The sequence below is a fragment of the Festucalex cinctus genome, chromosome 3, assembly GCF_051991245.1.
Source record: "Festucalex cinctus isolate MCC-2025b chromosome 3, RoL_Fcin_1.0, whole genome shotgun sequence".
Classification (NCBI taxonomy): Eukaryota; Metazoa; Chordata; class Actinopteri; order Syngnathiformes; family Syngnathidae; genus Festucalex; species Festucalex cinctus.
In genome coordinates, this window is record NC_135413.1 from 11,965,587 (window position 1) to 11,979,019 (window position 13,433).

At 41.9% G+C, this 13,433-nt stretch overlaps 1 protein-coding gene across 1 annotated transcript in view; it reads right to left on the reverse strand.

Annotated features, from left to right (window-relative positions):
* Positions 1 to 13,433, reverse strand: part of peds1a (plasmanylethanolamine desaturase 1a) — a 38,124-nt gene that overhangs the window by 17,268 nt on the left and 7,423 nt on the right. The window contains exons 2-3 of the mRNA XM_077515844.1: positions 2,717 to 2,836; positions 1,610 to 1,701 (exon numbers count right to left, since the gene is read on the reverse strand). Of these exons, the coding sequence (XP_077371970.1) occupies positions 1,610 to 1,701; positions 2,717 to 2,836 (212 nt within the window). The remainder of the gene's footprint in view (positions 1 to 1,609; positions 1,702 to 2,716; positions 2,837 to 13,433) is intronic.

Here is a 13,433-nt window from a genome sequence, read left to right on the forward strand (position 1 = left end):
GCCTCAGGTGTTCTCTGGCCTGCTTGCGTTTCATATTCAAATCAGCTTTAAATAGGTAAACAGGACATCTTTATCCTCAAACTCAAAACACACAGGGATGCAAAAACAACTACAATGCATGTCTTTTTATTATTATGATTATTTTTTTGTATACACAATTGTCAGTATAAAGGGTCCAAACAGATCATGCAAATGTGGGGCTGCTGCAGGGTCTTTGGGCCCGGTGGCATTCCCAAACCTCGCAAAAGGCCGCATCAAAAATAAGCTTCACACTCACATTGCCTTGAGCAAGGAAATCCCATTAAAAACAATTAATGTTATAATAATAAATGGTGTTACATCATATGAGATTTTGTTGTTCTGACACAGGGGTGCCCAAGATTTTTTGACCCAAAATCTACTTTTCTAGCGGCCAACCTCCCCGCACACCTTTTCCAGCCTGCATTAACTAACCTCACAGCACTTTTTCTTGTTGCTACACAACCGCTAGACATCACACCACTCTTTTTTTTTTTTTTTTCATCCCCGTTGGATGTGCTCTTACGCTCATTTTTGAAACAATGAAGGGAAATGTGATGCATCTATTTCAATCTGTCATCACATAACCACATAGTCACCTTTAAATACTCTGCGTTGCCTCGGGAGGGCAGTTTGTCATATATGGGTCAATGGCGGCTAACAATGACAGCGGTAGAAAGCAGAGCGGATCATTTCATGGAAAACAGAGTGATGAGCAATACTGTGGGATGGAGGAAATCTAACAAGCCCTTCCAGTAGGCTGTTGGACCTTCAAATTGTTCAGATTTTCCCTATGGGATATAATATTCAAGAAATCAATCCCTTCCTGAGGTCAAACCTTGACCATCACAAAAGCAAGGAGCATTAATCCAGGACACAAACAAACCAAAATGTTGCAGACATAAATAAAAATTAAGCACAACAACAAATCAATAAAAAAGGTTAATTTCAAATGAGATCATGTATTTTTTTTAATAATAATAATAATAAACCTAATAATGTAACAATTAAAATCAAATATTGCTGATTTGCTAACAGTGTGTGCCTACTGTCGCTTCCATGTTTTAATGTACTAATCAAATAAAGACATATACAACATTAATCACACACTGATTAATTATGGCTTTGACAGAAATGATATCTCCTTGCATAATTGGGATGCTTCAACTCTGAACACACTCTCGACAAGCGCGTAATTGTTTATGAATATTTCATAACACATGGAACACTCTCATCCCATTAATCACAACAAATCTGCACGCAGCACCTGATCACCACATTCTAATTGGCTGCAATGACAATGACCTTTACTCTAATTGGCTGTGGGGATGCAACTATGTTGGTGTTCTAATAAGAACATTAAGTGTAATATAATATGCCCAGGAAGGAGTGTGGTGGAATGTGCGTGTAGGGATAACCCCGTCTACGGGGAGATGCCAAATTGACATGCAGCTGCCATGTCACAATGACAGTCTTGACATGATTTGTTGCCATGACGACACATTACAGCTAAATAGAGACCAACTTGCTACATTGTTTTGTTTTTAGCAGCACAGACTTGATTTTTGTGTATGTGTGTATGAGAACTCACCTTGCCAATAAGCGGGATGTCTACAGATCCCCAAGTATCCGCCCCCCAGTGTACCATCCCTGATGCAAAGTCTGCTGTCAAGATCCCCAGCACTACAACATAAACACAAATACATATAACAAAATAGCGACTGTCTATTGAACAAATCCCGATTTATTTATTTTCTTTTAAATACATTTGTTAACCAAGGTAGTGTAACTTGTCAGTGATTTATTAGCCAAACATTTCAACCAATATTCTTCTTAGTGAAAGGGTTTTTTATTGTTCTTGCCTTCTTGGGTTAGGTTAGGATAAAACGTAAATGATTTAGGAATTAACATGTGAATGTAGTATTCATTTTGTTTTGTTTGAATTCTATGTGATTCATGGGACTGAATAGAATAGGCAACAATATACTTGGTGCTTTTTTGGTTCAGTTTTCAGTTAATTGATTTGTTTGAAAGGTCGTTTGTGTTTTCTTTTCTGTTATTTACGGTGCTGAAATAAACCAGATTCATTCATTCATAATTGTTCTACACCAGGCGTGGCAACACTGGAGTTATGGTTGCCTCAAGTTGAAACCATAAATGAACACTTTCTTTTGATTCTGTTGGTTTGCAAATCAAAAATAAATAAAAAGTAGTGGTGACATGTTCAATTCAGTTTTTAAAAATAGTATAGTAAAAGGTAGTAATGGAAAAATGAAGCTTCATGAAGTACTTGTGATATTTTTTTGACTCCTCTAGATGGTACTCCTACGTTGAAAGGGCAGCGGAAATGTAATCAGTTCCATTGTACTAGCCTTCATCTTTAAACAAATAGCACCATCTAGAGGAGTAAAAAAAAAATAAAATCATATGCTTCATGAAGCTACATGAAATAACTTTTAAGTTCTGAGGTAATGTGTTTGAAGTGTCTTGTCCAAGGACACAACGACACACGACTTGGAAAGAGCGGGGATCGACCTTCTGGTTACTGAACGACCGCCTCTACACCCGGAGCCACGGCTGCCAAGTACCCATTTGCTGCTGCTGCTGCTGTTTTTAAGGAATATTTTGTTATTTGAATTGAAAAAATACATGAGTCCATCCTCTCTTTGCATGTATATTTAATATTATCACTACTCACCAATGCCGATAACGATCTTGTAGACGTGCAGGGTGGAGAAGTGCAGGAGGAGCAAGGTGAAGTTGACGACGAAGAGGACGAGGCACACGATCACACACACCCACTCCTGGACACGCTTACCTGAGGACACACACAACAAATGCTATTCAAAGTATGATCTGAGCAGAGACACAAGAAAGTTGAAAGTTTCGTGAACTGGAAGGTCACAGAGTGTGCATGTGTGTCTTTGGGGTTTTAATCAGTCAGATGAAGACAGGTGTACCTTGGGCTGTGGGGTCACGACCTCTCATATGTGAAACACCAACGCTGACGCAGCAACGAGCCGGCTCGGACACGCACGCACACCCACTTGGGCCGTTTCATGAGGGACGTCAGCCTCATCAGAGAGGTCAAGCAGTATTCATTTAGAGACAGAACCAATCTTTCTTTTATTCTAAACTCACTGATCAGCACTTTTATGAGCAAGGGACACACACTTAGTAATAGTAAATTATTGAAAACACACACACACACACACACACACACCCACACACACAGCGCTGGACTCGAGCTCATTAAATATGATACATATCGTTTCTGTTCCTTTCATGGTGCTACAATGATTTCTCGCTTTCTTTGGAGCATTCAGATCATGTGACACCTCACAGCCAATCATGTTTCACAAGTACAAACAAACAGACGTCACTTTTCTTGTTTTAAAAGTTCTTTCATACTTCCATCTCTTCGCTCAGCTTCGTAAAACTTTAATGGGCTCAGATCCTGCCTTATGACAGCATTAGCAGCCTATAAGATATTAATGGCAATTTTTGAATAAAGCGCACAGACCTCCAAGTGGGCGCGCCTATAGACCAGAGCGACTATTAATATGCTCTCATAAAGGATGCAGCAAAGTGGTCACGGGAGATTGAAGAGATGTGATTATGGATATTTCACGAATTGTCTAATGTGACCCTTCACCTTCTGGAAAATCAAAGTTGGAGAGAGAACCAAGAATTGTTCAAATGGAGACCAAAGTTTAGATCTACCATGACTTTAACTTCAATCAGCAAAGTGGCAGTAATAAAGGTGGAAACATAGAATTGCACATTTAAAGGCAATAAAAGTATAGTTTGTGCTTTTGTTTTCCAAGAAGTAATCATAGTGAATGGAAAGGCATTTTCTGATTAAATTGTATGGGGGGGGGGGGGTGCAGGGCAGTGAAATAGTGGTTAGTATGGGCCGATTACCGGTTTGAATGGTTTACTGTGGTTTTAAAAAGTCATGCTGTCAATAATCGCTAATACTGACTCTCACCGGTAATGAGCTCTCAGCGAGCAGAGAGGAGACAAGACAAAACAGAAGCCTTTTCGCTCTGTTAATGTGCATCATCCTTAAAGAGAAAAGTAACAACAATTAAATGGTGCCAGCAGTACTTGTCTGTTCTTAACAAGTATATTTGTCAATTGTATTTTTTAGAGCGGTGCTAAATGGGGGCGAATCTGAGCATGCTCCACTGTAAATATCAAACTTGGAAACAACTTTACTGATGCCCAACCACCGGTAGATGACATCATTGCCCCATTTTATAGGAAATAAACACAGTTTCAGAGTCCATGGGAGAAATGGCTGTATTTTGGCAAACCTACATTTTTCTGCTGTCAATTATAAAAGAACGGGACGGGACAAAAAGTAGGGAGTCTATTCTGTTATTTGGTAGATTCGGTTTATATATAATTATTGAATGTAATATCACGTGAGTATTGGAAATGTAAACATTTTCTATAATGACTGGCAGTGAATGAGTTAAAAGAATACAAGACTTGTGAAAAACTAACCAGCTATTCTGTGAAATGGTTAATTTCAAGTCTACCCTGAAAAAATTGTCAATTTATGTTGAGCAATTATGATTTTATAGCGCTTTTTATGAATATTTTTGCATTGAGCACAGTATCAGCCATCTTGGACAGTCATGTGATTATTGTGACGCATCGCGTGCATACAATGCATATTGAATGACATGGCTGCCACTGACAACAGAGACTCACAAGGAATTATCACGTCCCACGGCGGACATCAAAGGTGGAGTTACACCCTATAGCAAAGAAGTACTTCTTCAAAAGCAGTACAGCCACAGAGGATTCGCCAAAGATGTGTGTCGAGGTGGACTCATTCAGCCAGCCGGCTCATAGCAAGTCGGCATTGGGAGCGTCTACAAGTTGCGTGTTACAGAGGCCACCATTGGTCACCATTAACATTGTACATTATGGAAATGTAAGTTGTGGACAGTCCCTAACCTTAAAGGAAGGCTCCTTTAATTTTACATGTATGGCTTGATTGGCAGTAAATAGTTAGTATAGCTACGAAACATGCATAAGAGCTGAAGAATACACTCCTATATTGATTTATTTAACTTTTTTCAACATAGAAGTACTTCCGTGTTGCAACGCCCCCGAGTGGTGACGTCACTATAGTGTGTATACTCGCTTGGGGAACAGTAGTTCACGCAGACATAACAACGAGGAAGACACAAACGTCAGTTATGCCTTACTGTATTGCAAAATTTTGCAAGGCGTCGGCAAGGAAAAACCCGCGAGACCCCCCCCCCCCCCCCCCACAAAAAAAAAAAAAAAAAAAAAAAAAAAAGCTACTTGAGTAGACAATGGTTTGTTTGCTAAGTGCTGTCAACCTCCCGAAGGACAAGCAGGCGTGCGCGCAGCGAACATTTCAGGCATGAGGACTTCGAATATATGTTACAATTTGAGATGGGGTACGCCACACGCCTAATACTAAAGCCCAACGCAGTACCGAGTATCTTTAAAGAACCAGACGTGGGAAATAATCAAGCCGATGGAGGAGCCGCAACTGCTAGCAACACGGAGCCTTCACTCTCACAACAGCTGGCACAAATCGAGGTCTTACTACGGCCACTGAAAGATCTCGGAGAAGCGAAGCAAATTTAAAGCGAAAGGTAGGCATGTTTCGGGGGTGGGGGGGGCATTGGTTATTATACTGCACGGACTGTTTTATTTCATAATTCATTTAAAGGTGGCCAACGCAGGGGCACGTCGGCACGTTACCGTAATGCACAGTATTAACAATCGTTGGGGCGGCTGGCTTGACTTCGTCTTTTCGAGTGGCGGCTGGCCTGACCGCAGTGGGACGCTACGCAAAAAAGAAAAAAAAAACAGCTAGGGGAGGTTGGGTGCTGTAACGACGATACATTTAATTTTACTATTTTTTCTTTTTCCTGAAATATTTCGTCAGTTCCACACGTTTTGCATTGCTCGTACTGTGTGTCACTTTACCTGTTGGATATTTGCTCCTCCAAGACTTTTCTTCTTCACATCTTTCATCGCAACCAAAGCTATCCTGAGAATGTCTATTTAGTATTGCCATGTTGAATGTCTGATGTTCCAGGATGCAGTTGAGATTGTCCGCAAGGAACCGATCCTCGAGTTCTTTCATTTCCAGACAGCACACATTCATTAGCGGATTGTCCATTCCTGCAGCTCCCGCACGAGCACCACTCACCCCCCGCCTGATTCACTCGTTCGTCAAAGTTTATTTTGTGCCCGAAAAGACCATCTGGCGCCACAACTTTCACATCCAAGGCAGACTTTCCTTCGGTAGTGTTATTTTGTCGTGTTGGCTCGAAGCGATAAGGTTTAATCCTTCCGGGTTTGACGCTAGATGCACGGCCGCGTTGCATAGTGCTTCCATAGTGTAGCGTTTACACACTAGTGACGTAAACATCCGGGTTATTTAGTCACGTGTAACAAACATGCCGGCGTTCGATTCATTTTAACAATGGTTTAAAAGTTATTAAATGTACATAAAAAAATAATCACGTCACCAAATTAATTATTGAAAAAGTAGCAACTTTTTGCTGCTAAAAATGGATCAATAAGTAAAGTGTCCCTTTAACCGTCAACATCCGGGTGACTTTTACTCTGCCCTGCCAGCTACATGTCCTGTGCATTAGGAGAGGACACCCTGCACTGCCCCACCGCCACACGGAATGACATGAAATCTGATGAGGATTTTACTCTGATTAGAATTGGTGCAGTATTTGGGATAGAAAACGGTCTTTTTCTTGCTCATTACGTCAGCAAACTCCCATTCAAGTGAACGGCTGCGGCTGCTGTTTACGCATGTGATACGTCATCATGATCACGTGACCAGGATAATGGTGTTCTTATTTTGATACTTAAAGCGGTTTAAAAGAAAATTTACGGAAGAAGATGCCAGAGATATTTGCATTTTTATTCTTTATACACAATGCCTAATCCAATATTGGAAAATAAGTTATAAACCTTGTATCGCTTTAAAAATAGCTCACCAGTGGTGGGAGAGAAGAATGTTAACAACATTCAGTTATTTAAACTTAACAAGAATGGTAACATTTATTTATTTATTTAAATTTAACACGGTATATTATATCCCTATACAGTGTTCCCTCGTTTTCCGCTGAGGTTAGGTCCCAAAAAATACCCGCAATAAATGAAATCCACAAAGTAGTTAGCTTTATGTTAATGTTGTATGTTAATCATGATTAATCACTGACTTGAAAAAGCTTTTTTCCCCAACATTTTTGCCCGCTGCACACGCTCATCCTGCTTTTTCTAATCAATTAATTATTTACCTAATTTAAAATGGGGAAAAAATGACCTATGACATATGTAAACATTTATTAAATGCTTTACTTTAATGCGTGTAGTTATGTTTATTGCTCAAACTCCAACAGCTACCTTTAACGTAACCATCCACTGTCGGCTAAAAAGGATCATCTGCGGTCAAAATTAATAGTGTGATTAATCTGTGGTAATATAATGATTAATGCGATATTTTTTTGTGATTAATTAATTAGTTAACGCTTTAACTTTGACAGCACTACTCACAATTTACCAAACTGTTGATTTGGCCACTCTTAACATTTCTGCTCTTTTTTTGATTTTTATTTTTTATTTTTTTTGTCAGCCTCAGGATGGGCTGTTTCACTCCTATCGAGAGCACCTTTGACAGCATGTTGTGTGTTCACAGCAACAGCTTCCAAATGCAAACACCACACATGGAATCAACTCCAGACCTTTTAAACTGCATATTTGATGACAGGGATGGGCCCATGTTTTTATTTTTTGCAGCCTTCTGAGTCAACTGTCCAATTACTTTTGGTCCCCTGAAAAAGAGACAGCTACATTTTAAAGAGCTGTAATTCCTAAACCCCTGCTCCAATTTGGACTGCACTTTAATTCTATTTTGATTATTGATTGTATCCTGGATATTTTTTTGTCAACAGCTAAAATAAAACTTGTGTCACTGTCCAAATATTTTTGGGTCTAACTGTATGTAGAGCAGGCCTCTTGCATGGGTATCAATTGACATTACAATAATCATACTTCAAGCTAGCTAGGATTTTGTATCAGCGCCACTGTCGCAACTGAGATAACTAGCATGCTGACATGCGTCAAGAATCCCTCATCGACAGTTCAAACAGAAAAAATCTCATCACTTTCAGCCTCAGTTAATAACTAAACCAGAAGTACTGTAAGATTTTGTAATTTATTCAATTGTGCGGCCTGCAACTGCTCTGGTGGTTGGAAACCACTGTTTTAGATGAAAAACAAGAAAACATAAGGAAGGAGGGGAGGGAAGAAAACAAGGCCCAATCTGAGCTCCAGTATAAACTATAATAAAATGACCTCATAATAATAAAATCACAGAGGAGAATAGTAAATTCATAAACAAATCCTGATCACAGACTTTAATGGCTTGTATAAAAAGTGGAATCCTGCCATGTTGAGTTAGCACGTTTCGAGGAGTTTTGTGTAGCATGATAACTGCTGCTGATATAGATTTACCGCAGTGGTTTAAAAGTTAAAATAAAAACTGCAGAAGGAGCCCTGGAGCAAAATAAGAAAGAAAAATCCTTGTTTCCGTTTAATAGTACAAATTTACACAGCCTCTGCCCATCGATAGTGAGTATGGCTAGGAGAGCAGTTAGAATGCACAGACACAGAACAAGACTTTCAGGGATCAGCACACCACAATTCAGTGTTTAAATCAGCTCACACACAATGACACTCCAAGTGACAGATTCCCTAACTCGCTCTCACGTCCCTTTAGCACACACTCATGTCTTGTGAGATAAACACACATTCAAACACTCCATCAGGAAAGCACACACACACAGTTGTGTGCAGGGTCGTGGAGCAGAGGGGCGGCTGTCAGGTGATGTGCGTCAGTCCTTGGATCCTCTGGCTCCCTGGTGAGGGGAAGGAAACTAGGACAGGCCTCCACTGAGCGCGTGCACACGCACACACATAAGCTCATGTCCCTCAGGCCATGGCATTGCTGGATATCACACAGCTATGGACACGCACACACACAAAAAAACAGTCTTTAAAAGCACATATGAGAAAAATACAAATGCTTAGAGAGGCGAGACACACAATATCACCAATTAGAGTGCACACGCACACACACCATTCAGTCAATTACAGCCGGCACATGAACAGCAAAATTACACCTAAAGTTGGCACCAAAACACTAAAATTAGAGCCCCCCACTCCACACAAACACACACACATGCGAACACAACCGCCCTCATTAATATTGTTCTGACAACAAGCCTCCACGGTAACCCCTCTGCCATCGCTCACCCTGCCGCACCCCCTGCTTGAGCGCGCGCATGGGGCGCGCACGGCAATTTAACCTGGGCGGGGCCACGGGAGGGGAACGAGGGGCGCTAATAGGCTGAAATTAATCAACGCGCCTGATTTGCTGTCTGGGGAACGAGTGGCGGCCAGCAGGCAGTCAACACATACAGAATACTAATGCAGGGCGCACACACGCCAACACACAACATAGTTTGACACCATCATATGGAGAGAATTAGAGCAAAGAAGAAGAGGCTGCTTCCCTTCCTGGTGTTATTTTGAAGGAGAGGTGAAGTCTGGGCCAAATAGAAGCCATCACATTAGGAATTGTGTAAAATCACCTTTTTTTTTTTTTTTTTTTTAAAGCCGCTGGTGGAGCTCTGTGCTGCACAAGCTCCCTGAAGTAGTGTACTTTAGTTTTTTACGAGACCACGATGACTAACATATGTTGTGTAAAGAAACAAATGTCCAATCAGGAGCTCGTTCCGACACACAAGCGCTGCTTTATTAGCTTTAATGTGATTTATAACTCACTTCAGAATTTAGTAATGTCCAACGAAGAGCAAAGTCATTAAAATGTGCTTCTTCTATAAAAGTCAGAGTTGAGGCACAACATGAAGTCGAGTAGGGCAAATGGGGCAGTGCCACCCCACATCCAGCAGATGGCACAGCAGGGAAAAGCTTGTTGATGCTAATTAAAGTAGTCAAGCCTAGTGCAGTCCTTCTCAAATAGATAGCCGAAGAAGTGAGCCGCGAAGGGATGTAGCGTCAAGTGCTAACTTCTAATGACTAATGGCTGAGAATGCTACACAGATCATCAAACTCAATGTCCACTACAGGCACAGACAGAAACCGTCCATCCATTTTCTTAACCGCTTGCTCCTCACAAGGGTCGTGCTGGAGCCTATCCCAGCGGGCTTCGGGCAGTAGGCGGAGTACACCCTGAACTGGTTGCCAGCCAATCGCAGGGCACACAAAGATAAACAACCATCCACACTCACAAGCACACCTAGGGACAATTCAAAGGCCACATATTAGTCAACTTTTCTACATAATAAAACAGTTCTCAAATGTGTAAAAGAGATGGCTGTGACATGCATTTGTCAAAATTGACTTTGGATCTAATCTATAGTCTATAATCAGCCCAAAAACGCTCTGTTCAAAACAGCCTGTTTTAGGGGCGTGTCACTTTTATGTAAATAGCTGGACCAGGCCACACTTAGGCCGCACCCCTCTCGAAGGGGCTGTGATTTCGGCTTGGTAGCCATGTACTCATGTTATCAATGGAAACGACAAGGCCATGGGAGCAGAAGCAGTGTGGTACAACAGTACCATTTTGAGCCAGACAGACACGTCTTTTCCACATTTGAGAAATATATTAATATGTGGAAAAGTGGCATAACGTTTTATCATAAGAAAAAAAGTACATTAAAGCTACTACAGAGACTATGTTGTAGCGTTTGTTTGTTTGTTTAGGCAATGGTTTTGCCGTAACCGGCAACAGAGCAGCTTTGCGAGTTTCTGTGGGTGTGACAAACCCTTACCAGAGGCGGTCCCACTAACCCGAGGGGGCGGGGTTGAGTGAACTTGCATCTCTTATTGACATCACCAAATCACGGAAGTTTAATTTACCCATTTGAAGCACACAGGAGAAAGCTAAAGAAGTCACGGATGGACTTTTTCATACCTGGTTAGATTGTAGACAGACCGGGGATGAAGTGCATTTTCATACTATGGACCATTAAATCTATTTGCGGCGATCGAATGTTTTATCAGCCGTGATCCGAATGCAACAAGCGAGTTACTATGCTAACCTCTATGAACTACCCGCCCACCCGAACTACATTGACTACAGTGAAGTTGGGGTCCTTTTTTCCCCCGACTTCGCAAGTGGGATTTCCGAGTTTAAGGGGGCGTTCCCGTACACACTTCCTTTTTTGAAGTCGGAAAAGTCCGACTTCCAACCATTCTCAAATGCAGTATTAGTCAGGAAGTTTTCTTCAACGCCATCTGAATTTGACCGTGGCTCTGTTATTTTTGAACATAAAGACTGTGTAAAGACTGTTTCCCAACTCCTGTGTTTTGCATTTGGGTCCAAACTCTACACCTCATATAACATCATTTTTGATACAAATGAACAGAGCAATCAATGTAACTGTATTCAAGTCAGGCCAGCTACGCGAATGGCAACATAAGATGGCCGCCGGCGTCCAGGTTATTTTATACCTCCGTAATTACGCAAACGATCTTTGCGGAAAAACGTGGCTGTTCCAATTCTTTGTTTTCATTTAAATGTATGTAGATTCTTCACCCCAAACTGTTCTTGTTGATAGTTCATAAGACAACAACAACATTATTTTCTACTTTTACATTGCGTTTTGTAAGTGCATTGTTACAGCTGTGGCTGTTGTGAAAGCGCTACACACAGACACTCCCACAAGTATATAACGTTGAATTGAGTTGAGCTGAGTTTGAATGCGGTGAAGTGTATAAAATAAAGCTGACTACTTTGCGCATTTCAACTATTGTGAGTATTTTTTGGAACGTAACCCCAGCAATACATCGAGGAACCCTGTAAAATTTGAGCTAGCCATGTCACTTAATAAAGTTTCTTTAAAAATATATATATTTCAGACCGGTGGATTTGACTGACAGTCCTAAAATATTGGCTGTAATTTCGTGATAACGGAAATGCGGTAAAAATAACAATGACGGATCAACGATTCCAGCTTGAAATAATGACATACGGATGATGACAACTACCAAAATTCATCGATACTCCCACCTCTGGTCGTTTGTACAAAACACTGCAGAGAGACTCTTGCCTAAGACGCCTGCTCTGGCCACCGGCTTCACCTAATCTGTGATGTGAAGTGCTTAGCGCCTTCCTATCTTGCTGACCTAGCGCTACCTGATATTCCAGCTCAAGCCTTACGTTCACAACATGCCATTTTTTCACTAACACTCGGAACCGCTAGCTGACCAGATATCAGGAATATAGCACTGGCTTTATCCAATGGAAAAGCATCAATGGGGCCAAGTTGAGCTGAGTAGGTACTGTGCAGTAAGAAAGGGCCATAAGTAACCTCTCATGACCATCAACACCTCGGCAAACATTCATAGAGGTGTGGAGTGACGAGTTGACGAGTATTCATATGCACACCACAAAAGGAGAAAAAAACAATAGCGACGACTACACTACTGTTTTTATCCTGCGTCTCTCTTTGTGTGTCCCTGGTTTGTTCTCAGTAGACCGTCTTCAGATGGGACGTGGAGCGAGCGGGGGGTGTGGGGTGGGGGGGGGTGGGGGGGGGGGTTGTTGTGGGTGGTAAAAGTGGGTCACATGCTTGGAGAGAATGAAAGAAGCATAGGGAGATGGGGGAGACAGACAGTATCAGGGTGAGAGGGGTGAGGTGGGGGGACGCACAGAGGATGAGGGGGGGCTGTTAAATTCCCTTGTTCAGGAGGAGTGGATCAGTCACAGGCCTCATTCCTTTCATGTGATCTCTGCGGACCCCAGAACTTGGGACACACACACACACATACACACTTATTGGCGCGCACACAAAACCAACATGAATGCAAAGTACACATACAAGAGAAGAAACAATACACGCACACACACACACACACACACGTTTGTGCCAGACAAACTTAATAAATCTATTACCCTGTAGATTCAACAGCAACAAAGAGAGGAATGTGGCAAATGAGATTCAGCAACACACACACACACACATACTTTTTAAGCCACATGAGAGTGAGTGTAAGTAGGCCCTGCTCCAGCCTCTCGCCCCTGTGGAGACACACACACACACACACACACACACACACACACACACACAAAGGATGGACGGATCCAATCGTGTGTGTGTGTGTGTGTTGGACGGCATCCTGTCATCCCGGGGGCTTTCAGCTACCACCATATTCATCTGCGGCCCTCATCATAATAATTGCATCCACACACGGCCAAGGTCAGCAGCAGAACGGTAGCTCCAAGGCTCGCCTGAAGCCAACGCGTGCGCGCTGTTGTATATTTCACACTCTTGTGCGCCATTCAGAGAAAGGCCGTCGCTCAAAAG